The sequence below is a fragment of the Myotis myotis genome, unplaced genomic scaffold (assembly GCF_014108235.1).
Source record: "Myotis myotis isolate mMyoMyo1 unplaced genomic scaffold, mMyoMyo1.p scaffold_m19_p_17, whole genome shotgun sequence".
Lineage (NCBI taxonomy): Eukaryota > Metazoa > Chordata > Mammalia > Chiroptera > Vespertilionidae > Myotis > Myotis myotis.
The window spans coordinates 7,175,496-7,199,452 of record NW_023416321.1 but is presented as its reverse complement, the minus strand read 5'-3'; the positions used below and the strand labels follow the sequence as shown (position 1 = coordinate 7,199,452).

The 23,957-nt window shown below is 54.6% G+C and overlaps 1 protein-coding gene across 2 annotated transcripts; it reads right to left on the bottom strand.

The window, feature by feature from the left end:
- Positions 1-23,241, bottom strand: LOC118671191 (keratin, type I cytoskeletal 14). 2 transcript variants are annotated; one of them, XM_036339028.1, is made up of 9 exons: positions 23,101-23,241; positions 3,821-4,333; positions 2,553-2,635; positions 1,829-1,985; positions 1,515-1,676; positions 1,307-1,432; positions 993-1,213; positions 850-896; positions 1-288 (listed from the first exon to the last, which is right to left on the bottom strand). In XM_036339028.1, the coding sequence occupies exons 1-9, from the start codon at positions 23,143-23,145 to the stop codon at positions 191-193; spliced, it is 1,452 nt and encodes a 483-aa protein (XP_036194921.1). In that variant the 5' UTR covers positions 23,146-23,241; the 3' UTR covers positions 1-190. The 2 variants fall into 2 exon arrangements, with proteins under 2 accessions (XP_036194921.1, XP_036194923.1); XM_036339030.1 differs by lacking the exons at positions 1-288; positions 850-896; positions 993-1,213; ... (3 more) ...; positions 2,553-2,635; positions 3,821-4,333 and adding exons at positions 20,286-20,527; positions 20,647-20,702; positions 20,810-21,030; ... (2 more) ...; positions 21,768-21,924; positions 22,068-22,150 and having other exon boundaries at positions 22,618-23,240.
- Between the last annotated feature and the right edge of the window lie 716 nt (positions 23,242-23,957).

Genomic DNA, 23,957 nt, shown 5'->3' with positions numbered 1-23,957 from the left:
TTGTGCAACTCAGATAACAAAGCTTTATTGAATGCCAGGAGGGGGCAAGGGTGAGGCAGGGCTCAGGTGTGAAGTGCTTATGTGTGGGGAGTGGTGTTTCAGGAGGGGGATCCCCCAATCAGATCTGTGTCCACACAGCAGGGGAGGGCGGGGGGGCGTGCTTCCTAGGCCTGAGCAATGCTGAGCAGCCTTAGTTCTTGGTGCGAAGGACCTGTTCGTGGGTGGACACCACCTTGCCATCGTGCACGTCCACGACCTTGGTGCGGATCTGGCGACTGGAGGAGGACACTGGGGAATAGGGTAGAGAAGGCGTTAGCAGCAGTGAATAGGCAATGAAGCAATCAGAAGTGGGGAGGCCAAGGAGTTGAGAGGAATCAAATGAGCTGCCTCCCTGCTGTCCTGCCTCCTGATTCTCTCTTCCTTCACTGCTCCTGAACTAGCACTGATACAATCAGCACATTTTATTTTTCAGATTAGGGCTTCCAAAGGTTGGGAGTAGAGTCTGTGTCCTCAGACTGGAGCCTCCTAAGAACTCAGACGGGACTGGTTCCGTCCAGATTGACCCAAATAGACACAGATTGGCCCAGGACAGACAGAGCCCTGTAGGCCCCTGTCCATGGTGCTGACCCCTAGGACCATGTGGTCTGCCATAGACACTGGGTCACAAAAGTAAAACGTGGAAGCCACCAGCTCTTAGCTCTATGGAGGATTTAGATAATGGTTTATAAGGGATACTTGGTGAGAAAACTCTAGCTCAACCCCACCCCTCCAAGAAGCCCATATCCAACACCCTAGGCCTACTGGGAGACCAGGGCTGGTCCTGAGGCTTAATGAAGAGGAAAGTCTTACCATCTCTGGATGAATGAGAGCCAGAGGAGAACTGGGAGGAGGAGAGGCTGTGAAGACAGAAAGGGGCAAGATCATTAAACACATTGGGGGTGCAGTGAGTGAATCATGAAGGGATGGACCAGGAGGGAGGACAGGGTACTCACTGGGCATCCTCTCCCTCCAGCAGGCGGCGGTAGGTGGCGATCTCCTGCTCCAACCGGGTCTTCACGTCCAGCAGGATCTTGTACTCCTGGTTCTGTTGTTCCATCTCACAGCGCAGCTGGGCCAGCTGCTCCTCCACGCTGCCGATCATCTCCTGGATCTGGGACAGCTGCATGCAGTAGCGGCCTTTGGTCTCCTCTAGACTGTTCTCCAGGGATGCTTTCTGCAAGGAAGGGAAAGAGGACCAAGGATCATTGAGTCGGTCAGTCTCTTCCTCCTAGATCTGGTCCCACCCCCGGCCTGGCCGCGCCCCTACCATGCTGAGCTGGGACTGCAGCTCGATCTCCAGGTTCTGCACGGTGCGGCGGAGCTCGGAGATCTCGCTCTTGCTGCTCTGCACCAGCTCGCTGTTGGTGGCCACTTCGCGGTTCAGCTCCTCGGTCTGCAAAAAAGAAAGCGTTATTCACCCTGGAAGTTCCTGGGAGGCAGGTATCCTGGGTCCCCTGCACCCGAATGGCACCCACCTTGGTGAAGAACCACTCCTCGGCGTCCTTGCGGTTCTTCTCCGCGATCTTCTCGTACTGGTCGCGCATCTCGTTCAGGATGCGGCTCAGGTCCACGCCGGGCGCGGCGTCCATCTCCACATTGACGTCCCCGCCCACCTGGCCTCGCATGGAGTTCATCTCCTGCGCAACCAAAGAACAGTCCACAGTGGGAGCCTCACTCTGGCAGCTGATTGGGGTTCCCCAGTCAGAGGTGTTTCTGGCCTCCACCTTCTCAATTCCATCTCTCCCCTCCCCGCTAATCTTCTAAGCTGGCTTTCCCACTGAGCTCTCACCTCCTCGTGGTTCTTCCTCAGGTAGGCCAGCTCCTCCTTCAGGCTCTCGATCTGCATCTCCAGGTCGGCTCTGGCCAGGGTCAGCTCGTCCAGCACCCGGCGCAGGCCGTTGGTGTCGGCCTCCACGCTCATGCGCAGGTTCAGCTCCGTCTCGTACCTGGAATGACCGGAGAGAAAAGGAATGAGACAGTGTGGCTATCCTGACCACACTGAAGGCTCTGTTCTCTTCCTCCTGCAGCTTCTTCCCAGAGTTGGCCCCCTGTGAGTTGTTTAAGGTGCCAATCTCAAAAATGGCATGGTTGGACACAGTACCCATTGATTGCTCAGATGCTCGTTCCTGGGGTGGGGTGACAGGGAATAGGGCAGTTTATCCTGGTACAGAATTCGGGGAAGGGAGATACTTCCAGCTTCAGTCAACGATAGCACAAAAGACCTCCAAATAGGACTGCCTCCTAAACTTCAGGGGCATGTGGGGAAGTGGGGAGTGCCTCTCCATAAAACTGACTCCCAAACCTGGCTGTGGGTCAGAATCACCCAGGTAGCCTGTTAAAATAACTGAATCAGAACTCCAAGGGTGGGGCCCCCAAACCTTCTCTTTTTATGAGCACCCTAACGGGTTCTCACATGGCCAGCCTGGCGCTCATCAGCTCTATTCAGGCAACACTGCTCCACAAATGCCCCACCCTGGGAGAATGGCCATTCTGGGCCACCGCTGCCAACTCACTTGGTGCGGAAGTCATCCGCAGCCAGGCGGGCATTGTCAATCTGCAGGAGGACATTGGCATTGTCCACGGTGGCCGTGAGGATCTGCAAGGGAAGGGGCACAGGTCATTGGTCAAATGGACGTCACTAGCCAGGCTTCACTGCAGCCAGCATCTGGCCTTTGCTTTCATGCTCTTGCCTGAGTCCCCACCTCCTCCCACAAGCCTGCGCCACAACAGCCTAAAGGGTAACCTCTGGGAGTCCAGCTTTGACCCAGGGCTTTGCTGACTCATGGTCAGCAGAGGGTGTGGAAAGTGCCCTGGCCTTCGAACCAAAAGCTCTTGAGTTCTGGTCCTGGTTTTACCACTGACGTCTTGCCAAACCTGAACCGGTTCTCAGGGCTTCCAGTTCCCTTCCTACAGGTGAGACCCAGTTCTCAATCTGAATTCTCTCTGCAAAGCCAGCCCGGCCAGACCCTGCGGGCACACGCATTCCTTTCCCAGCTCACAGAGCAAGGGACCGCAAGGAGCGCACAGAGAATCAGAAAAGAGGAAGTAGAAGACAAAGATCAATTGAACCCTGGGTTGGCTGGAGTTCCCTCCCTTAGTTGCCTAATCCACAAAAGGCATCAGCAAGACACCAAGGGAAGCAGGGCCAGCAGGAAGGGCTGGTGAGGTGGGGTGGGGTGGGGGCACAGAGCAGGGGCCCGGAGTCAGATGCCAAAAGCCCCCCAGGCTCCTTCCTGCAAAGGGCACGTAAAGGGATGCCACTGATGGCCTCTGTGGGTTTTCCTTACTCTCCTGGCTGTGGGGTGGGGCCGGCTGGTGCCAGGGCTCATGGGCGGCAGCCGCCACAGCCCAGACTAATGAGCTAATGAGCAGTTTGGGTGTCTAACCCGGTCCCGTTACAGCCCTGCTCCTCCCCTGTGCTAGAGAACAGGTAGCTGTCTCCTGTGCTGGCAGGTGGAGCACAGGCCTTCTAGCCTCTGCTCTGCCGTTAACTTGCTGTGTGCCCTTCGGCAGGCCACGGCACCACTCAAAGCTACAGCTTCTTCCTCCGTAATGTACAAGGGTAAGAATTCATGGTCTCGCGTGGTCTGAGGACCCAGATTTCAGGAGGGCACGAGCGAGGCAGGGAAAGGGAAACCATGTTCCCTCTGACCCACTCTGGGGCATCCGGGCCAGAGTCAGGCATCTATCCCAGGAACCTAAAGGTGCCCGTGGCCTGAGGCATCTATTGCTCTAGAGTCAGGGAGCTGGAATGGCACCTCCAGCTGCCTGGCCCACCCACCTTGTTCCTGAGGTCCTCGATGGTCTTGAAGTAGGGGCTGTAGTCCTTGACCTCACTGGGCCGCTGCCTCTGGTACCAGTCACGGATCTTGACCTCCAGGTCGGCGTTGGCCTCCTCTAGGGCGCGCACCTTGTCCAGGTAGGAGGCCAGGCGGTCGTTGAGGTTCTGCATGGTCACCTTCTCACTACCCACCAGGAGTCCATCACCACTGCCAAGGCCACCACCAAGGCCACCACCAAAGCCACCACCAAGGCCACCACCAAAGCCAGCAGCAGCATAGCCACCACCACCGAAGTGACCACCAAAGAAGCCAAGGCCACCATCATATCCTCCTCCGAAGCCACTACCCAGGGCTCCACCATAGCTGCTGCTTCTGCTGAAGCCGCCTCCCATCCCTCCCCCAGTGGAGTAGCGGGAGGAGGACATGCCCCCGAAGGCGTTGGAGGCCCGGCAGGACCCTCCGCCCAGGACGGAGGACATGCGGCTGGAGCCACCGCCAATGCCGCAGGAGCCCTTCATGGAGCTGGAGGAGGAGAACTGGCGGCTGCAGGTGGTCATGGTGCCAAGGAGGGAGGTGAGTGAGTGAGCGAGCGAGTGAGTCGGCAGAGAAGAGAGGTGCTCAGGTCCGTGGGAGAAGGAAGCAGGTGCTTTATATTCCTGAGTAGGGGGCGGGCCTGGCATTTTCCATCCCCCTTGGCTTTCATCACTCACAGGCCAGGCAACTCCCAGCCAGCTCCCTCCTCTCCTCTGCCTTGTCATGTCTGTCATATTTTACTGGAAACTCATTGTTTGGGGTGCTTTGGGTTTCTTGTCCCGCCAGGCATGATTCACACGAGAAGGTGTGGGCCTGCAGGCTACACTTTCCCATCAGGCCCTGGGAGCCGGGGCTCTCGGGAGCCCGCATGCTGGGCTCAGTCCGGTGGCGGGAGCAGGAACTCTGTACCATAAACCTGGCGACCTGTTCATTCCCCGCTAACTACGCGAGACTCAGACACTCCTCTTAGAGGAAGCCCACAACTCAAGGTGGCACCCGCCTCGAGGGACACCAGCACAGCAGGTCATATCAAACCCAGAGGCGCCCCTCAGCGTTGCCATCTGTAGAAAGAGACGAGGAAGTCTGGGGCCCTCCCGGGTCTGACCTCAGGGCTGTGCCCAGGAGACTGTCACATCCCTGAACCATGCCCAACCTGTCAGGTGGCTCAGGCTTCCACCCTGACACCCCCTTTAAAGGAAAATCCAGGCAGCTCTCCCCAGCCCTAAGCAAAGACCGTGAGACCCTCCACAGGCCCGGGGGCAGGGTAAGGTGGGTAGGGGGTGAGTCCAAGGTGCTAGCTGCTCAGTCTGGCCAAAGGCAGGGTCGCCACAGGCACAGCCAGACACATCAGGAAAGAGCATGCAGCCGATGAGTCCTGGTCCTGCATTTGCTCCTGTGTGACCCAGGATCTGACACTTCTTTGGGCCTCAGTTTGCTCATCTGTAAAATGGAAGCAAACACCATCCACCCTGCCTACTGTGGAGTCAGCTCCCAGAATCCAACGCGGCAGTGCATGTGAAAGGGCACAAAACTGGTGAGCACTGCTGTAGCCCAGTCTGGGCTCCAGGGGGTGGTGTTCTCAGGCCCCAGGGCAGCCCTGGTGGGAGGGGCTGGCTCAGGCCCTATTAAAGCCCCTTGTGGAGCTGGCCCAAGGGTTTATTTTGTGGGGGAAGGAAGGAGGGAGTGCAGGTACCTGGGAGTGGACTCGAGGGTCCCTGGCTACTGAGGCCCTGATGGTTAGGGGACATTTTGTTCTGCCCTAAGGGCTTGCACAAGGGGACCTCAGCTTTCCCACGTCTCCCAGACAACTCCAAAGGCACCCCTCAGGCTGCACCCTGCCTTCCCGCCAGCCCCTCAACTCCACAGACCCCGGCAGGCATGTTGGGAGGAATGTGGTCGTGTCTGGGGCTGCCTGACACGTCCCATCTCCCCAGACAGGCCCCAACAGCCCCTGCTGGAGGCTCTTCCGAGGATCAACTGCTCCCGAAATAGAAGCGAGAGAAGTGGAGCCTCCCCCCACCCCTGCCATCAAAGCAGATGTTGGGAGCTTCCCCTTCCCCGCCCCCCTCCCCCCCCCCCCCGCCCCCCGCCAGTCCCGCCACCTGGCTCAGGAGACAATGCTGAGACAAACACTGGAGGCCGTGGGCTCCCCAAATCTGCAGCGCAGAGCACTCACAAGGATGTGAGTAAGCCAGGGCCCCACCCCTGCCAGACACTCCTAATCTCCTTCCCCAGAGCGGCCTCCTGCCCCAGCCCAGCCCTGTAATTCCCCAGCCAGAGGCAGCAGGGACTTTGGCGGAGAGACATGCTTTTAGGAGGGAGAGACGAATGCTCTTAGGAGGCACATTGCTATTGGCTGGGGGCTGGGGGTAGAGGGTGCTCACCAGAGAAAAAGGCAGCATCCAGAGGGACCCTGGGAGTGGACGTGGGTGCAGAGCCCACCGCCTGCCTCCCTCCGCTGAAGGGACCCACAGAGAGGCTCCCCAGAGCGGGGGACCCAGGAAAAGGCCTCCTTCATTCATGGAACCCAAAGCAGGCTCCTTCCTTGCCGTCCTCCAAGGGGGTCCCAAAAGGTAAAGAGGGTAGGGACCCAATGACACATACATGACCTCATGCACAGTCTAAGGAGAGACCTTTGCCAGCTTCCCTCCCCACAGAGCCTGGGACCCCCCTGTGGAATGCAAGTCTGACCCCCACCCCCCCTCTGGATTAGAACCCTGACTCACACCGGAGGCCAACCCCCCTCCCTGCAGACATGGAACTAGGCACCAATGGCCCAGCCTGTGCTCGGGACATTTTGAGGGGAGGCAGCTTTCTGGGACAGCAGGGGTTAATGGAACCGGGCTGCGGGGGAGGAGGGTTCTGTGGGAGCCTGGAGTACCCCCAGCACTGCACACCTAGGCAGGCTTTGTGTGGGTGCCTTTACCTGACCCTCCTCCTGCCACCTGGGAAGGAGGGGGGTAATGGAGGAGCCTGGGGCGGTGCCTCTTGTGGTCGATGAGTCTCCCCACACCAGCCTGTGGGGGGGACCCAGGCCAATCCAAACAGATGAAGGGACTGCGCTGTGTGCTGAGGACCAGGCAGGGAGCCAGGCGATGGGATCCTGAGGAGGAACAGCCCGGTCTGAGGAGGGAGCTACAGCCGATGCCCTTGGAGCCCAAGCTCATGGAAGAGACTGTCCCTGCCCTGAGCAAACCTCCCCCCCCCACCCCCCACCTGAGAGGGACGAGAGGTTGCATGTCAAAATTCCTTAAGATGTGAAGAGACATAAGACAAGTGCAATGCCTATGTACTCATGTTCTGGAACTGCCGTAACAAGTTACCACACATATGGTGGTTTAGAACACGAGAAAGTTCTTCTCTCACAGCCAGAAGTCCCATATCAAGGAGTGGGCAGGCCACTCCCTCTGAAGGTGCTCAGGGAGAGTCCTTCCTCCCTCTCTGGGCTGCTGGTGGCTCCTTGCGTTCTGTGGTGTGTGGCAGCACCACTCCCATCTCTGCCTCCAGCTCCATGAGGCCTTCATCTCTGTGTCTCCCTGTGTTCTCATCTATGTCTAATAAGGACACTCATTGGATTTAATGCCCACCCCAATCCAATATGACCTCATCTCAATTCTCACCACAGTTACATCTGCAAAGACCCATGTTCAAATAAGGTCCAGTTCTGCGGTTCCAGGTGGTCATGAATTTGAGTTTGACTCAGGTTACAGAAAGTAGATGCTCTATTCAACCCACTACCCCACCTACCAGAGTGGCAGCTGTCCAAGTTGCAGAGGCTGTGGTGAGAAACGTGTTAAAGAGACAGCTGTGCACCCTGGCTGGTTTGGCTCAGTGGATAGAGCATCGGCCTGCAGGCTGAAGGGTCCCGGGTTCAATTTCTGTCGAGGGCACAGGTCTGGGTGGCGGGCTCAATCCCCAGTAGGGGGCGTGCAGGAATTCTCTCTCATCATTAATGTTTCTATCTCTCTCTCCCTTTCCCGTTCTCTCTGAAATCAATAAAAATATATTTTAAAAAAGACAGAGAGATGGTTGTGCTAAGAGATGAGCAGGGCCAATCTGGGAGGCTTCTGGAAGCAGCTTCTTTTTTTAAAATATATTTTTATTGATTTCAGAGAAGAAGGGAGAGGGAGAGAGAGAAAGATAGAAACATCAATGATGAGAGAGAATCATTGATCAGCTGCCTCCTCCACGCTCCCCACTTGGGATCGAGCCCACAGCCAGGGACAGGCTGGGAGCAGCTTTTAGTCTCTCCTGTTCATCCTACAAAGTCCAGCCACCTGTGTGTAGCTGGGTCTCCTGGCGCTGGGGGCTGTCACTTGTAGAGACAATATGTTGGGCTTGAGCTGACCTGGACCTCAGCCTCTGCCACCAGACAGGCAGGCCCAGCACGGGGCCCGGAGCCCGGAGCAGGCTGGCAGGCAGGATTGCAGGCTCAGGAGGCAAGCAGGAGGCTGAAGCACTGCCCCAAGGCCCTGGTCCCCTTTCCCCTAGAGAGCGCTGCCACCCGCTGGTTTCCCAGGCCAGCCAGCCATCTGGGCCAAGTGTCCTCGTCAAAGTCTGGGCTGACACGACAGATGGGCTGAGACCAGCGTTTCGGTGTCCCTGGCCTTGCCTGAGCCTGCCAGCTGTGAGCGCTGATGGAGCAGACTGACCACCCCGCCTTAGAGATGCATGCCGAGCTCTCTAAGGTTCCGAGGTGGAGGAGACCCCCCAAGCCCACAGCAAGGAAGCTGCTCGGCCAGGACCCAGTCCCAGCTCTGCCTGCCGCAAGGCTCACATTCCAGGGCCAAGTCCCCTCCTGCTCGGGGGTCCCCAAGACTCAGAGCCAACAAGGGCCTCCATGGCCATCTAGACCTCGTCTCTTAACTTGACAGATTAGGAAACTGAGGCCCAGGGAGGGGAAGGGTCATGTCCAAAGTCACACAGCAGAGCCTGCTTTGAAAGTGCGAAATGTTTAACACATGCCACCCAGGAATGTGAGCTGGGCAGGGTGAGAACATGTGGGGTCAAAAGAGCCAGGTGTCCTTGTGAGAGCCTGCACCCCAGAACCACATTCAGGTTGTTAAGAACATGAACGGGCAGATGGCCAAGGGCCAGCAACAGATGGGTCTGCTCACCGTCTATTCGCTCCCTGTTCAGGGAAAGCGAGGCTTCAGCTCTCCAGCCACTTACCCACAATGCCCACTGCAAACTGAGCTCCATCCCCAACGGCCCACCCAGTCCCGTCGCTGACCCCCACGTCTCCACCCATCCCAGGCCTCGGCCTGAATTTCCGCTTCTGTTCTTTCTTTCTGTCCAAATGCCTCCTGTTCTTTAAGGCTAGACCTCAGTTCAACACACAAATTTAAGATATGATTTTTGGCCAGGCCGACATGGATCACTGATTAAGCATCAACCTATGAACCAGGAGGTCAAGATTTGGTTCCTGGGCAGGGCACATGCCTGGGGTGTGGGCTCAACCCCCAGTAGGGGGCATGCAGAAGGCAGCCGATCATTGATTCTCTCAATGATTCTCTCTCATTATTTTTTTTTAAATATATATATTTTTTATTGATTTTTTACAGAGAGGAAGGGAGAGGGATAGAGAGTTAGAAACATTGATGGGAGAGAAACATCGATCAGCTGCCTCCTGCACACCTCCTACTGGAGATGTGCCCGCAACCAAGGTACATGCCCTTGACCGGAATCAAACCTGGGACCCTTCAGTCCTCAGGCCAACGCTCTATCCACTGAGCCAAACCGGTTAGGGTGATTCTCTCTCATTATTGATGTTTCTAGCTCTCCCTCCCTCTCTCTTCTTCTCTGAAATCAATTTTTTTAAAAAAAACATGATTTCTGCAGACTGTGTGGCATAAAGTAGGTGCTCAATGAAGGACAAAAGAAAGGGAGGAGGGGAACAGGGAGAAAGAGAGGAAAGAGAAGTTGGTAAGGGAATGTGACAGATGGATGATGGATGGATGGATGGATGGATGGATGGATGGATGGATGGATAACTAGAAAAATGAAGGAGGATGGATGGTGGGTGGGTAGGCCCGTGAGCAGGTGGGTGAATGATGAATGAAACCCAAAGAAAGAGCAATCATTCCACCCATCCCAGCGTGGGCAAGCATCTTAGAGGAGCTTGTAACTGAATAGATGCTAAGCAAGCAGAGAAAGTGAGGAAGGACATCCCACTTGCTCAAAGACCCACTGGTCGGAGGGCAACCACAGCCTTGAAGCATCGCTGAGCCCAGTGCCGGAGACTGCATGGGCCTGATGGAGCTGAGAGCGGCGGCCGGTGACAGAGGTCCTGCTGAGGGGCTCGGACTTTACCCTGACGACACTGGGGGACACTGAAGGGGGTCCACGCAGGGGAGTAACATTGCCAGGTGTGTTTTACAAAGGCCTCTCTGGCATCCGGGGGCACATAAGTCGGCAGAGGGGCAGGAAAGGAAAAACCAGGAAGGAAGATGTTACCTGGCCACTGTCCAGGTAAGGGGTGGCGTTGGCTCAGACCGCTCTTCTCCTGCAAGCCCCACCCCATCCCTCAGATCACCCGGCTTTCCCCTTCTCCGCCCTCCCACTGCCTCCGTGGTCTGTGCCCGCCCGCCCCCCCCCCCCAAAAGCTTACTAGGTGCTTTGGGGGCCACAAAATGCCTCTCCTTGAGCTCGGCATGTTAATTTCCTGTAATTACTCTAATCTGATGGAGGAGACACAGCCCTTGCCCTTGGAGATGTTTAGTCTGATGGGGGAGGGCAAATGAGCCTCGCTCGCGCTTTCTCTGCTCCACGGGCCAGGTCGAGGGGAGCACCGAGCCGAAGAGCCACCAGGTGGGGTGGGTACCACACGGAAGGCTTCTTGGAAAGGTTGCCTTTGACTCAGGTTTTCAGAGAAGGAAGAGCCGTGCATGGGTGGGGTGGGGAGAGGGCATTCCCAGGCAGGGGCGTGGCTGTGGGAACTCAGGGAAGTAGGCAACTGGGAGCCGGAATGGCTGTGTCAGGATCCTGCATTACAGGGGCCGTGGCGGGGGGGGGGGGGGGGGGTCAGAGGAGAGGAGAAGACGGGGGAGGAGTCCTGGGAGCTCCAGAGACAGAAGGAATGATTTTCACCATCAGAGGTTGGGGAGCAGATGCAGCGTCATGCAGCCCCCTCCCCCGGGCTGACATGTGCAGGATCCAGGAAGCAGCAGGGCTTCCCAAGTCAGTCAGGGGGGCTCAGTCTGGGCTCTCCACTCCTTGGCCCACTCCCTGCAGCCCCTGAGCCCGTCTCCTGTCAAACGGGCATAACAGTTTCTGCCACGCAGGATTCTGGGCAGGAGCCAATAATTCATGGCGGTGGCCAGCCCGGAGCTGGGCACAGAGTCGGTGTTTGGGAAAAATCTCCCTTTAATGAATCCCTAGATGCTTGATCCCAATGGGAGACAGGGGTGAGCGCAATAGGAGAACAGGTATCAGGCGTCAGGCAAAGGCAGAGACAAAGAACAAAGAGGAGTCCAGGAAAGCGCGGGGGCGTGGGAGTGACAAGAAAAGGAGGAGGCCTCGGAGGAGCTGCTGAGGCCAGCGGCCCGAAGTGATGAGCTGGCGAGTCAGGGAGGGCCTGGCCGGGCGGAGTCTATGGGAGCAGGCAGGCCCGGACACCCTGCTGGGGAAGCGTCAGCAGGACAGGGTGGGTGTGAGGGGACAAGGCACGGGAGCTGCCAGCAGGACCCCCGGGCTGAGCTGGAGGCCCAGCACTGCCTGCCCTGGCCTGGGTAGGAGGGAGATGGAGAAGCCGCAGCTCCGGTGTCCAATGAGGTCCAGAGGCCGGAGGAAGCCTCGCCAGTCACTCAGCATCACCAGGTCCTGGCTCTTCTCTGGGGCAACAGACACTCACGTGCACATACACTCACACACACGCACACGCACACGCACACGCACACACGCATGCACAACTAGGCTTTGCTCTTCCTCCTTCTTCTGTAAGACTAGAACCATGTCTGAAGGCCTCCCTGAACTCATCCTTTGGCCTCATGGCCAGAGATGATCAGACCAAATTTGAAAAGCCCCAGGAGACAGACCGGCGCGGCTCAGTGGTTGATCTAGGTACCAGGAGGTCACAGTTCGACTCCCGGTTAGGGCACATGCTTGGCTTGTGGGCTCGATCTCCAGTGTGGGATGTGCAGGGGGCAGTTGATCAATGATTCTCTGTCATCATTGATGTTTATCTCTCTCTCCCTCTCCCTTCCTCTCTGAAATAAGAAAAAATGTATGGAAGGAAGGAAGGAAGGAAGGAAGGAAGGAAGGAAGGAAGGAAGGAAGGAAGGAAGGAAGAGAGGGAGGGAGGGAGGGAGGAGGAAGGAAGGAAGGAAGGAAGGAAGGAAGGAAGGAAGGAAGGAAGGAAGGAAGGAAAGTCCCAAGCAAGATTTCTGTGTGGGCTGGTGTGTCCAGTGACTGAACTTATATGACCAACTCTGCACACATATGTGGCGGCCACCCCCCCCCCCCCATGACCAAGGATAAAGGGGTTGATATCAGAAGAAGGTTAGGCATAGATTTGGCCCCAACAACCACCTCAAAGTGTGTCTATTGCAAAAGGGAGGTGGCGGTAACACAGGGAAGAGGCTGCTATACCTGATGTCTAGCCCTGGGTTGCCTGGCAGCCAAGGCAAAAAGGGAAACAATGATGGAATAGAAAACTCCCACTAACTAACAAAGAGACACAGCTGACGGTCAAGAGAGACCATTATCTTCTAAGGTCTGAGGCCTGAGAAGAGTCTGAACTCATAGCATCTGAAGGGCACTGAGAGCTTCCGTTTCCTGAGCTTTGCTCTGTCAGGCACTGTCCTAGGCATTGCCCCTGAGGATCAACCCTTGGGAAAGGAGTTACCTTCTCTATGTTAGAGACTTAGACACATAAAGGCAGGGGGATTCCCCTGGGCCTCCGTCTCCAAGGGCTGAACCCCTCCCAGCCACCACTGAATGTGTGGGTGTCCATAAAGCTGGGTCCCTTACCCCTGGTGGCATCACAGCCCGCCTCCTGGACCCACCGCGCTCCAGCCACTTCTCCTGGGCACTGACTGGCCAGATTTCCAGCTGTCAGCACCAGAGACGCGTGCCTGAGGGCCTCCAGCCACCACAGCCCGTTCTGCCTGTGCAGGAGGCAGGCTGGAATGCTAGGAAGTTAGTGCCGCCCCCTTCCTGAGAGGTGCCCTCAATCTGGGACTGCTGGGATCAGGGGACAAAGGCCCCAGCTCCCTCATCTTTTGGGAAGAATACTGGGTGCATATTCTACACTGTCTCCTGGGGTCCCACAGCAGGATGAGGCTACAGCTGTCCACAGTGTTCACTAGCTTGATAACACACCTGTTCGTAGCCCTTCCCTCCCTTCCCACTCTCACCTACCCGCTCCCTAATGGTGTTTCCCAAGACACCACCCACAACACTTCTTGAACTTTTGAACTTGAATTTTTGTCTGAGAGTCTGCTTCTGGAACCCACAGTGAGGCACATGAGTTTTTGGGTTATTTTTTGGTTTTTTAGTATTACTTTCATTTATTTCCGAAAGGGAGAGAGAGACATGGAAACAGCAATGATGAGAGAGAATCACTGATGGGCTGCCTCCTGCATGCCCCACACTGGGGATCAAGCCCACAACCCGGGCATGTGTCCTGACCGGGAATTGAACTTGAACTCCTGGTTCATAGGCCAATGCTCAACCACTGGGTCACACCGGCTGGGCAGACATGACACACTTTTAAGCTGAAGCTGCATTATTTTGAATATGTTTTTCTTAAGACAGGTATTACATGATCTCACTCATATGTGGAAAACTAAGTAGCAAAATAAACTGGTGAATGGAGTGGATCCAGAGACATGGAAGCATGAAACAGAGTGGGAAATCTCGAAGGGAAGGCCGGGGAGGGTGGGTGGGCAGGAAGTAATCCACCAAAGACCTTGTATGCATGTATGCATGGCCCACGGACACGGACAATAGGATGCTAAAGGCCTGGGGTGGGGGCGGGGACAGGATGGAAGGGGTTAATGGGGGGGAAAGGGGACATATGTAATACTTTCAATAGTAATTATTAAAACTAAATAAATAAAGCCCTCAAGACAGCAAAAAAAAATATCAATAAATATTTTTTTCTTAAAACGTTGCAGTCTAGGCTTTCTTGATTCAGTGGTCGGCAAACTGCGGCTCGCGAGCCACATGCGGCTCTTTGGCCCCTTGAGTGTGGCTCTTCCTAAGCCTTAGGAGTACCCTAATTAAGTTAATAACAATGTACCTACCTATATAGTTTAAGTTTAAAAAATTTGGCTCTCAAAAGAAATTTCAGTCGTTGTACTGTTGATATTGGCTCTGTTGACTAATGAGTTTGCCGACCACTGTCCTAGACAATCCATCAAGCCCCGATTTGAGCACTTACCACTTCCATGACGTAAACACCCCACTGCCTTTCTCCGAGAGGAGGAGGAAGAGGAAGGCAGGCATCAGCCAAGATGGGGCTGCCGGGTGGGAGGGGGGCTTGGATTTGGTAAGCACAGCCCACCCTGCACCCACCAGAGGCACCTCTGGGAGAAGGAGAACGAAGAAGGCCATTCCCTGCCTAGGTGCTGGAAGGCAGTGTCTCCTTTAAGACCAGGGCAGCCCTTGATTGGTCACTGTAGTCCCCACTCTGCCCCCACCCCGAGCCCAGCACACCTGGCCCAGAGCAGCCTCGAAGTGGGCCCAGCTGAGAACTTGCCTTCTCCATGACCAGAGCAAGTCACACCAGGCCAGGGGTCTGACTCAAATGGGTGTTCTGACACCTCACCCGCCAGCCATGCACCCTCGGGCAGGCCGCTCAACCTCCCGGGGCCTAAGCACCCTCACCTGTAAAACGGTGAGGGGAGACAGGTGGGAGTCTTGGCAGAGAGCCAGCTCAGCTTTGACAGGCCAGAAACACAGCTGCAAGAATCAAATGAGGTCGTGCAGGCCAGGCTGCTGCGAAAACTGTGAAACGGAGAGGGAAAGAGTGAGCAAACATTTACTGGTGCCTGCTGTATACATTTCATCTCCTTTAATGCTCACATGAGCCCTCTCAGGTAGATACTAGTACCCAACATTGACAGACGAGGTAACGGAGATGCAGAGAGATGAAGGAACGGGCCCAACGCCGTGCTCGGAGCTCAACACCAGGGCGGCCTCTTGCCTCCCGCTACTATTTCGCACTACCTTCTGCAAGGGACTGTGATCCTGCTTTCGTTTTAGTGATTTTCTTCTGGGTATCATTTTGATTGTGTTGTCACACTGTTATCTAAGTACAAAGTGAATTAAATCTATTTTATGGTGCCACCCGCTAACCAACGTGGATAAACCTAGAGGACACTGTGCTAAGCGAAAAAGGACAAATACTATACGATGCCACGCCTATGAAGTATCTACAGCGGTCAAAATTATAGAAACAGAAAGTAGAAAGCTGGTTACCAAGGACTGGGGGAAGGAGAAGAGGGAATTGGTGTTTAATGGGAATAGAGTTTCAACCCTGTGAGATAAAAAAGCCCTAGAGACCTATTGCACGACAATGTGCATACATTTAACACTGCTGAACTGTACACTGGAAGATTATTAAGACGATGAAAATCTATTATACAGCTCTATGAAATTGACAGTCTAGGATGTTAATGTGTGCGATCTGTTTCTAACTAGGAAGTCAATGTGATATTCAACAAATTAACTGATTCTTTGCCTTTAAATTTTTTTGTTTGTTTTCTTTGTCCATGTAGACACGTACAAAATTTATACATATACGTCTATGTATAAATGTCTGTGCCCGCCTCTTTCCTTTCCTGTGTTTTCTGGATTCCCCTCCTCCCCTTACTCCCCTCTTTACTCACATCAGCCGCCCACCCTAGCCCTGAGGTAACCCATGCTAAGAACTTCATGCATACCCTTTCATATTTTGGGTGTTTGTGTAATTATACACACACACGCACACACACACACACACAGTGCATTTACATAATCGGGAGACTGGTTTTGTTTATTCACACGTGAGATCAATATCCTACGTGTGCTTTCCTGCATCCTGTATTCCCCTCTCTCCCAGACCCTCAGGAATCTCTTCTGACATAGCTCCAATGTATGGTTGTGATGGCAGCTGAATATTTTATAGTATGAGTGTAACACTATTGACTCCACTGTACAGTCCTGATGGGCGGTCACTTTGTTTTCCATTTTCAGTCCCATATGAATAATGGCACTTGTGTCTTTTATGCTGGTCTTTTATTTCTTTGAACTTATTCATCTAATCATGAAGCCCCTTAGGTCTTTGAAACTCACCTTTGCCATGAACTCACACATAATGGGGCCAGAGAAGAGCCTGGGAGAGGAAAAACCCAGGGGACGGAACAATGGATGAATGTGTTTATTTTTTCCATTTCCATTTATGTGATCACACTCTTCGCATGGCAGATAAAAACTGGAAGGACCAAAACATATCTGTTTTATGTGCAGCAATACCATGATCATGGGGAAAACAGAGATGCTGGGATCCCAGCAACAAGTTAGCAGGGAGCCAACTCCAAAATGGACTCCCCTAAATAGCCATCTTTGCTTTAACCTCTCTCCACCTCCCTCCCCTACCCCCCGCCCCAATTTCACTCAAAGCCCTTCAGGAGTCCTGGACAGTTGGGGGAAGAGAGGACGCAAAGCTACATCAGCCCGCGGTGGTGACCACACACTTTGTCTGGAAGGCCCGCCCAATAAAGAGCTCCAGGTGCTCAGAGCCTCAGCCCTCACAGACCGGACTCTGTCCCTCCATTGCTTTCTCTTCCACAGAAGCTCCTCAATACCAACCCCAGTAGCAGCCTGGTACCAACATGACGAGAGGCACATGGAAGCCAAAGAAGCCTGTTCTCAAGAAATTTGCTTCTAGGGAGGTTTCGTGGAGACCAGCAAGAACAGCGGCTTCTACACCAAACCCCTGGTTTGACTCCACCAACATTTCTGAGTGTCCCTTAGGGGCTGGGCGCCGCCTAAGGGCTGTGGGGACAAGCAACACAGAAAGCGTCATCCCTGTTTGTTTCAGAGAGTCATCAGAAGACCATCCCTGTTTGTTTCAGAGAGTCATCAGAAGACCGACCTGACCTACCGCAGTGGGAAGGCAAACAAGAAATCCCTTATCTCAGAGACAAGGAGGCATGCTATGCTTTTTATAGCTCTCAAGAACAATGGGCCCAAAGAAAGCAGAAGCTTACAAGCTTAGCACTAATTCATTTACATCAGCAGATATACTTTACAGGCTATCATTAATTCTCACTCGGGCCATTGTTTCAGCACTTTACGCAGTTATCTGAAACAATATTTCACAAACCTTGACATTAAGTCAAGCATAAAGAATCTGAGGGCGTGTTTGAAGTGGACAGGTTACAAGGAACATTCGAGAGCCACTCAACCTCCTCACCTCAGCACTAGCATCTCAGGAAGTGGGGAAGGCCAGCCACAAGCAAATTGCAGTCTGATTTGGGACTTAAATCTTGTTTGAGGAATCCAGGCATCAAGGCATTTCTGGATGGAAAAGCTGGTTCCCTTATTAAAGGGGAAACTCACATTTCTGCTTTGAGGTTGTACTTCTTCAAAGGGGTTTATGGGTTGTTTTTGTCTATTTCTTTGTTTATTTAATATATTTTTCTTATTTCAGAGAGGAAGAGGGGGGAGAGATAGAAACATCAATGATGAGAGAGAATCATGGATCAGCTGCCTCCTGCATGCCCCCCAATAGGGATCCAGTCCGCAACCTGGGCATGTGCCCTGATCAGGAATCAAACTGTGACCTCCTGGTTCATAGGTTGATGCTCAACCACTGAGCCACACTGGCCGGGCCAAAGGGTTTATGTCTTGTCTCTACAGGATACAGCAGAGAAAATGGAGGAGAGGAAATCATCAAATAAATATTCAAGAAAATGTCCCAGAACTGAAAAGCATGGGTTTCCACATTGAAAGATTCTGCCAAGTGCCCAGTCCTATAGGTGAAGACACAACACATGATATTTCAGCTGCTAGAAAGAAAGAGGAGAACCCAAAAGTTCTGGGGAAAGGGATAGGAATAGGATCGTACGAAGAATCTATAATCAAAATAGCATTAGACTTAACAGCAACACTATTGAGATGCGAGGAAACAGTGTAACAATACCTTCCAAATGCTGAGGGAAAATTATTTCCAGACTAGTATTCCATACCCTGCCCAACTATTAGTCAAGAGTGAGGGTAGTGAGGGTTGATTAACCATATTTTCAGGCATAAAAGTGCTATGAATCCTTTCTCAGAAAATACTAGAAAATGTGCTTCACTAAAATGAAGGGGGGAAAAGAAAAAGAAAAGGTAAGACATGGGATCCAGAAAACAAGGGATGCAACACAGAAAGAAGAGACCCCCAGATGACGGTGAAGAGAGATTCCAGGGTGACAGCAGGCTTAGAGAGCAAACAGATAGACCGAAGCAGGGGGACAGAGGGCTCCAGAAGGGTCATCTTTGAAAAGATGAAATTGATGGAATAGGCAGTGTTCAATATATGAAGAGGAGACTTATATTTCCAACAGTGAATGAGAGAGTAAGTTAGTGATAGGCACATAGAAAACCTAAACAAATTGATATTTATTCCAAGGAAATTTAATATAGTATAAAATATGATTTGACTGTGACTAATATTTAAATAGTCATAACAATATAAACATTAAACATTTATCTAATGAAAATATGAATATATTGAGAAGATGGGGGAGGGGATTGAGGAAGAAGTGGGATGCAATGCTGTATAAGAGAGCTTAGTAAGTCCCCATCCTTCATAGCAGGAAGTCAAGCATTAAACACTAAAACTTAAAAAAAAAAAATCAAGAAATGTTAGTCTAAGCCTGTTGTCTAAAAATAAGGAGGGTTGAGCATCATCCTGTGCACCTAAAGGTTGCCGGTTCGATTCCCAGTCAGGGCACATACCTGGGTTGTGGGTTTGATCCCCGGTTGGGCATGTATGGAAGGCAACCAATTGATGTTTCTCTCTCTCTCTCTCTCTCTCTCTCTCTCTCTCTCTCTCTCTCTCTCTCCTCTCTCTCTCTCCACCCCTTCTTCTCTCTAAGCATGTCCTCGAGTGAGGATTAAAAAATAATCACAATAAAATAAAATATAAGGGGGCAAATGCCCAAAGTAACAGCTAAGAAAGTGGGAGGTTGGAATGGAGGTCTATGACACAAACTGGGATGGCTCTTTTTTTTTTCCTTTTTGCGGGGGATGGCTCTTTTTTAATAAAAGGTTTTATTCTGTTATACACACATAACTTTGATTTGTTTGATTAAAATTTGTAGAATCTGGAAGGCATCCACAGCAAGTGAGAGGCGTGGGGCAATGCAATTAGCCAGGTATGGTTGACTCACGAGAACAGGGCAGGGAAGGGCGGAACGGAGGCAAAGCTGGGAGAGAAGGAAGCGCCAAGCATCGAAGGGGAAAAGGAACATCATGAGTGGTTAAGCAGAGGAGTCCTGATCACATCCTTATTCTTCATCTTGACCACATTTTGTTAGATCACTGGGCAGAAATGGGGGTGGGAGAGATGGATAGCACGGGGCCCTGGTGAGTGGGCCATGGCCAGTTCTAGGGAGAGAGGAAGCAGGTCTGAATGGGGCAGTGGTTTGGGGAATGAAGAAGAGATATTTCCCAGGGAGCTCATCAGCACAAAATGTACCGGCTGCGGGGAAGGGGGGAAAGGAAGGAGCTGACGGGGTGATGAGGAGGAGCAGGTGGGGAGAAGAAAGGCTCTAACCATGGGCACTATCCTCAAGGCAGAGTCTCACCCTCCCACCGTCCACAGAAAAACCATTGTGTGCAAAGGTGAGGAGACAAGCGATCAAGCTCAGAACTCAAGGTTCAGTCTGTAGTTAAAATACCGAATGGGACAGGGTGGTATGAAAGAAAGGCTCGCTAAGATGGGCCCTGAGAAGCTGGGGTGATGATTATCTGTGGCGTCATCTTCCCTGGGGCCATCCTGTTACCTTAACAGTCTATTTTGTAATGTTCTGTACTGCGTGTGAATTCCTCAAAGGTCTTGGTAAAACTGTCATGAATGGACATTTTAGCCAGACAGACCTGGCTGGGAACCTCAATCCTGTCACTATCAGCGTGACTTCATGCAAGTGACTTAACCTCCCTGAACCCCAGGGTTGTGTCTGTGACCACACCCAGGTCACAGAGTTGCTAGGAAGGTCTAAGGAAAGAACCTCTGTAAGACGCCTCGCGTGGTGTCTGTTGGCGTGGGGGCGCTCCTTCCCACCCTGTCTCCCACCTCCCACTCCCACGATGGCATGGAGGGAGGTCTTCCGGGAAGACCCTACGAACCCCTCCGAGCTTCGCTCTTTCTCGTATCCCTCAGACTGAGCCCCAGAAGGCCCCTGGGCGTCACCTTCAACTCCCTTCTCATCCGTTCAAGGACAGAGACCACACATGTTTGCATCAACCAGAAAGTCAGCTTTATTAGCCCATCACCGGCGGAGAGGAAGGGGAGACAGCTGGGAATTGCGCTGGGCAACAGAGGCCTGACCCAGGCCTTCCGGGGGTGAGGCCGGTGGGCGGGCAGGAAGTTCTGGGAGAGGCAGCTCAGTGCTTGGAGCTCTGGCCCTGGCTGATGCTCAAGGAGCCCTGCTCCTTGAGGAGGGGTCGAGTCTGGCGGCCGGAGGAGGAGGACATGCCTGTGGGAGAGAAGAGATGAGATGAGAAGGACTCCAGGAGCTCAGCTGGCCCCACACAGGAAAAAGGGGGGGGCGGGCGCTGGAGGCTCTGAAATGCCAGGGACCCTCAGGAGTCTTACCATCTCGGGAAGAATAGGATTGGCTGGATGATGACGTGTGCTGAGAGGAGGAGAGACTGGGGGGGAGAAAAGGCAGAGCAGTTAGAGGTGCTGGGAGCAGCAGCGGGGCTGAAGGGTCTATGGCATAGGACTGGGGGGAGGGGGTGCAGGGGCAGGCACTCACTGGGCGTCCTCTCCCTCCAGCAGGCGGCGGTAGGTGGCGATCTCCTGCTCCAACCGGGTCTTCACGTCCAGCAGGATCTGGTACTCCTGGCTCTGCTGCTCCATCTCACAGCGCAGCTGGGCCAGCTGCTCCTCCACGCTGCCAATCATCCCCTGGATCTGGGACAGCTGCATGCAGTAGCGGCCTTTGGTCTCCTCCAGGCTGCCTTCCAGGGATGCTTTCTGTTTGTGAGAGAACAAGAGAGTCATTGGAGGTGGTCACTGCTGTCCCTACAGGTCTCTGGGCATGTTTTCTGGGAGGTGCATGGGCTACGGGTGGGTCAGGCAACATGGAGAAAAGTTATTCCACCATTCTGGGTTTCATTTCTCCATCTATATAGTGGGTACAAGGATCCCTTCAGCCCCACTCTTGGGGAAAGAGAGGTGGAACTGTATTGTGACTTGGGGGCTGGGGCGGGGGGGGCGGGTTTTCATACCATGCTGAGCTGGGACTGCAGTTCGATCTCCAGGCCCTGGAGCACCCGCCGGAGCTCGGTCACCTCGCTGCGGTTACTCTGCACCAGCTGGCTGTTGGAGGCCACCTCTTTGTTCAGCTCGTCAGTCTGAGATGGGATAAAAGGGCAGAAGGTGTGAGGCACTCCAGCGGCCCCCCGGCTGGGAAGTCCCGCAGGAGGGCTGAGGGCCCAGCCCCACCTTGCTCAGGAACCAGGCCTCGGCGTCTCGGCGGTTCTTCTCTGCCATCTGCTCATACTGGTCTCGCATCTCATTCAGGATGCGGCTCAGGTCCACACCTGGGGCAGCATTCATCTCCACGTTGACGTCCCCGCCAGTCTGACCCCGCAGGGCAAGCATCTCCTAGGAAGGGGTGGCGAGAGGGAGTCAGCTCAGCTGAGCCCTTCCTTTCCTGACCCCAGGCCACTGACCCAGCCTCCCACCAACAATGCCAGCAGCCACCTCACCTCCTCATGGTTCTTCCTCAGGTAGGCCAGCTCCTCCTTCAGGCTCTCGATCTGCATCTCCAGGTCGGCCCTGGCCAGGGTCAGCTCATCCAGCACCCGGCGCAGGCCGTTGATGTCGGCCTCCACGGTCTGGCGCAGGGCCAGCTCATGCTCATACCTGGCGGACAGAGGTCAGGGCATCAGGTTGCATCCATGAGGCCTCTGAGGCTCAAGCCCTGCTGGTCCCCCTGGACAGAGAGCCCCACTGTTCACCCCCTGCTCTCTGCTCTTGGCCCTCAGCCCAGCCACCAAGAGACTCACTTGGTCCTGAAGTCATCAGCTGCCAGCCTGGCATTGTCAATCTGCAGAATGGGCTGAGCATTCTCAATGGTGGCTGTAATGATCTGCAGAGGGGGCGAAGGGCGGGAGGCAGCGTTAACCATGATCCTGCTGCTCGGGGGCGAAGAACACAGAGGGGAGAGGGAAGTGTCCCCACATTTGGGGCTTTCCTGGCTGGCAGGTCAAGCTCTATGCTTCTCTAGCCAGCCTGGGGTGCCTTCCCACCCAGCTCAGGGTGTGTAGGGGATGCACCCACCTCTCCCACCACCCCATCCTGGGCCTGAGTCTGAGAGAAGCTGAGCATGCAGGAAAATAAAAGAGTCAGGGTCCCAGGCCCAGCTCAGACACCTAAATGCTGAAAAAGAACCCGGGCCACCAACTCTCTGAGTGGCCCTTGGCCACTGCCCCCAGGCCAGACTCGGTCTCCCTGTTTGTAAAATGGAGATGCTAGCAAGTGGTTTTCTAGGAGCCGCTGCAGCCATGACCTCTCTCAATGCTCCACCCACCAGAGCCACCCACCTGGCCCACCCACCTTGTTCCTGAGGTCCTCGATGGTCTTGAAGTAGTGGCTGTAGTCCTTGACCTCACTGGGCCGCTGCCTCTGGTACCAGTCACGGATCTTGACCTCCAGGTCGGCATTGGCCTCCTCCAGGGCGCGCACCTTGTCCAGGTAGGAGGCCAGGCGGTCGTTGAGGTTCTGCATGGTGAACTTCTCATTGCCGGAGAGGAGGCCGCCATCGCCACCCCCGAAGCCAGCACCGAAGCCACCGCCAAAGCCACCACCATAGCCTCCTCCGAAGCCACCACCCAGGCCTCCACCAAAGCCACTACCCAGGGCTCCACCAAAGCTGCTGCTGCTGAAGCCACCGCCATAGCCGCCTCCCAGCCCGCAGGCCCCCCCGGAGGAGGAGTAGCGGGAGGAGGACATGCCCCCGAAGGCGTTGGAGGCCCGGCAGGACCCTCCGCCCAGGACGGAGGACATGCGGCTGGAGCCACCGCCAATGCCGCAGGAGCCCTTCATGGAGCTGGAGGAGGAGAACTGGCGGCTGCAGGTGGTCATGGTGCCAAGGAGGGAGGTGAGTGAGTGAGCGAGTCGGCAGAGAGAAGAGAGAGAGAGGTGCTCAGGAAGGCAGGGAGGATGCGGGGCTCCTGGAGCCCGGGCACCTTTATATGTCCCTGGGGAGGCGGGGCCCTCCCAACTGCTGACTCCGGGTTCCCCTCGGATTTCATCACTCCAGGTCCCGTCCAACTCCCCACTCCGGATTACTCAGCCCGGGGTCGACTCACTTTGCTGTGCTGCTCGAGTTCCCACCCAGCTTTGGGGGTGTGGGGCCGAGAGAAAACACACACAAAAGCCAGTCGGTGGTGACTCAGGCTGGGCGGCAGGAATCGGCTCCTGTTCCCGGAGCCCGAGGGGACAGCAGGGCCTTGGCCCAGGTGGCTTTGTGTCGGCTGCGTCCCCGGGCGGTGAGTCAGCCCGTTGAAGACTCCCTGCCCCACGGGGACAGCCTCAGCCATGCCGTCCCAGGGCCCCCTTGGGATGGGGATCTACACGCCTGGCTCTTGGCAGGAGAGCTGGTTCCTGGCCTGGCTCTGCCTCGCTCACTGTGTGACCTGAGACCCCTCACCTGCCCTCTCTGGGCCTGTTTCCCCTCAGCAAAGTGACCAGGCTGGGCCGGGTGGTCTTGGAGTCCCTTCCAGTTCCACAGATTCATTCATTCTCTCTCTCTCTCTCTCTCTCTCTCTCTCTCTCTCTCTCTCTCTCTCTCTCTCTCTCCTTGAGGCTGCCTTTGAGCCCCTAGGACTCCCAGAAGTGGGGTGCACCATGGCACCAGCCCGCCCCGTGGAGCTGGCCAGGTGGCAGCTTCAACC

Excerpts from the sequence above, each read along its gene's own strand:
- LOC118671191 (XM_036339028.1), bottom strand. The coding sequence starts at position 23,145 with ATGACCACCTGCAGCCGCCAGTTCTCCTCCTCCAGCTCCATGAAG. Across the intron at positions 2,636-3,820 it reads TCGAGGACCTCAGGAACAAG|ATCCTCACGGCCACCGTGGA; the intron begins GTGGGTGGGCCA and ends CTTCCCTTGCAG. Across the intron at positions 1,677-1,828 it reads TGAGGAAGAACCACGAGGAG|GAGATGAACTCCATGCGAGG; the intron begins GTGAGAGCTCAG and ends TTGGTTGCGCAG.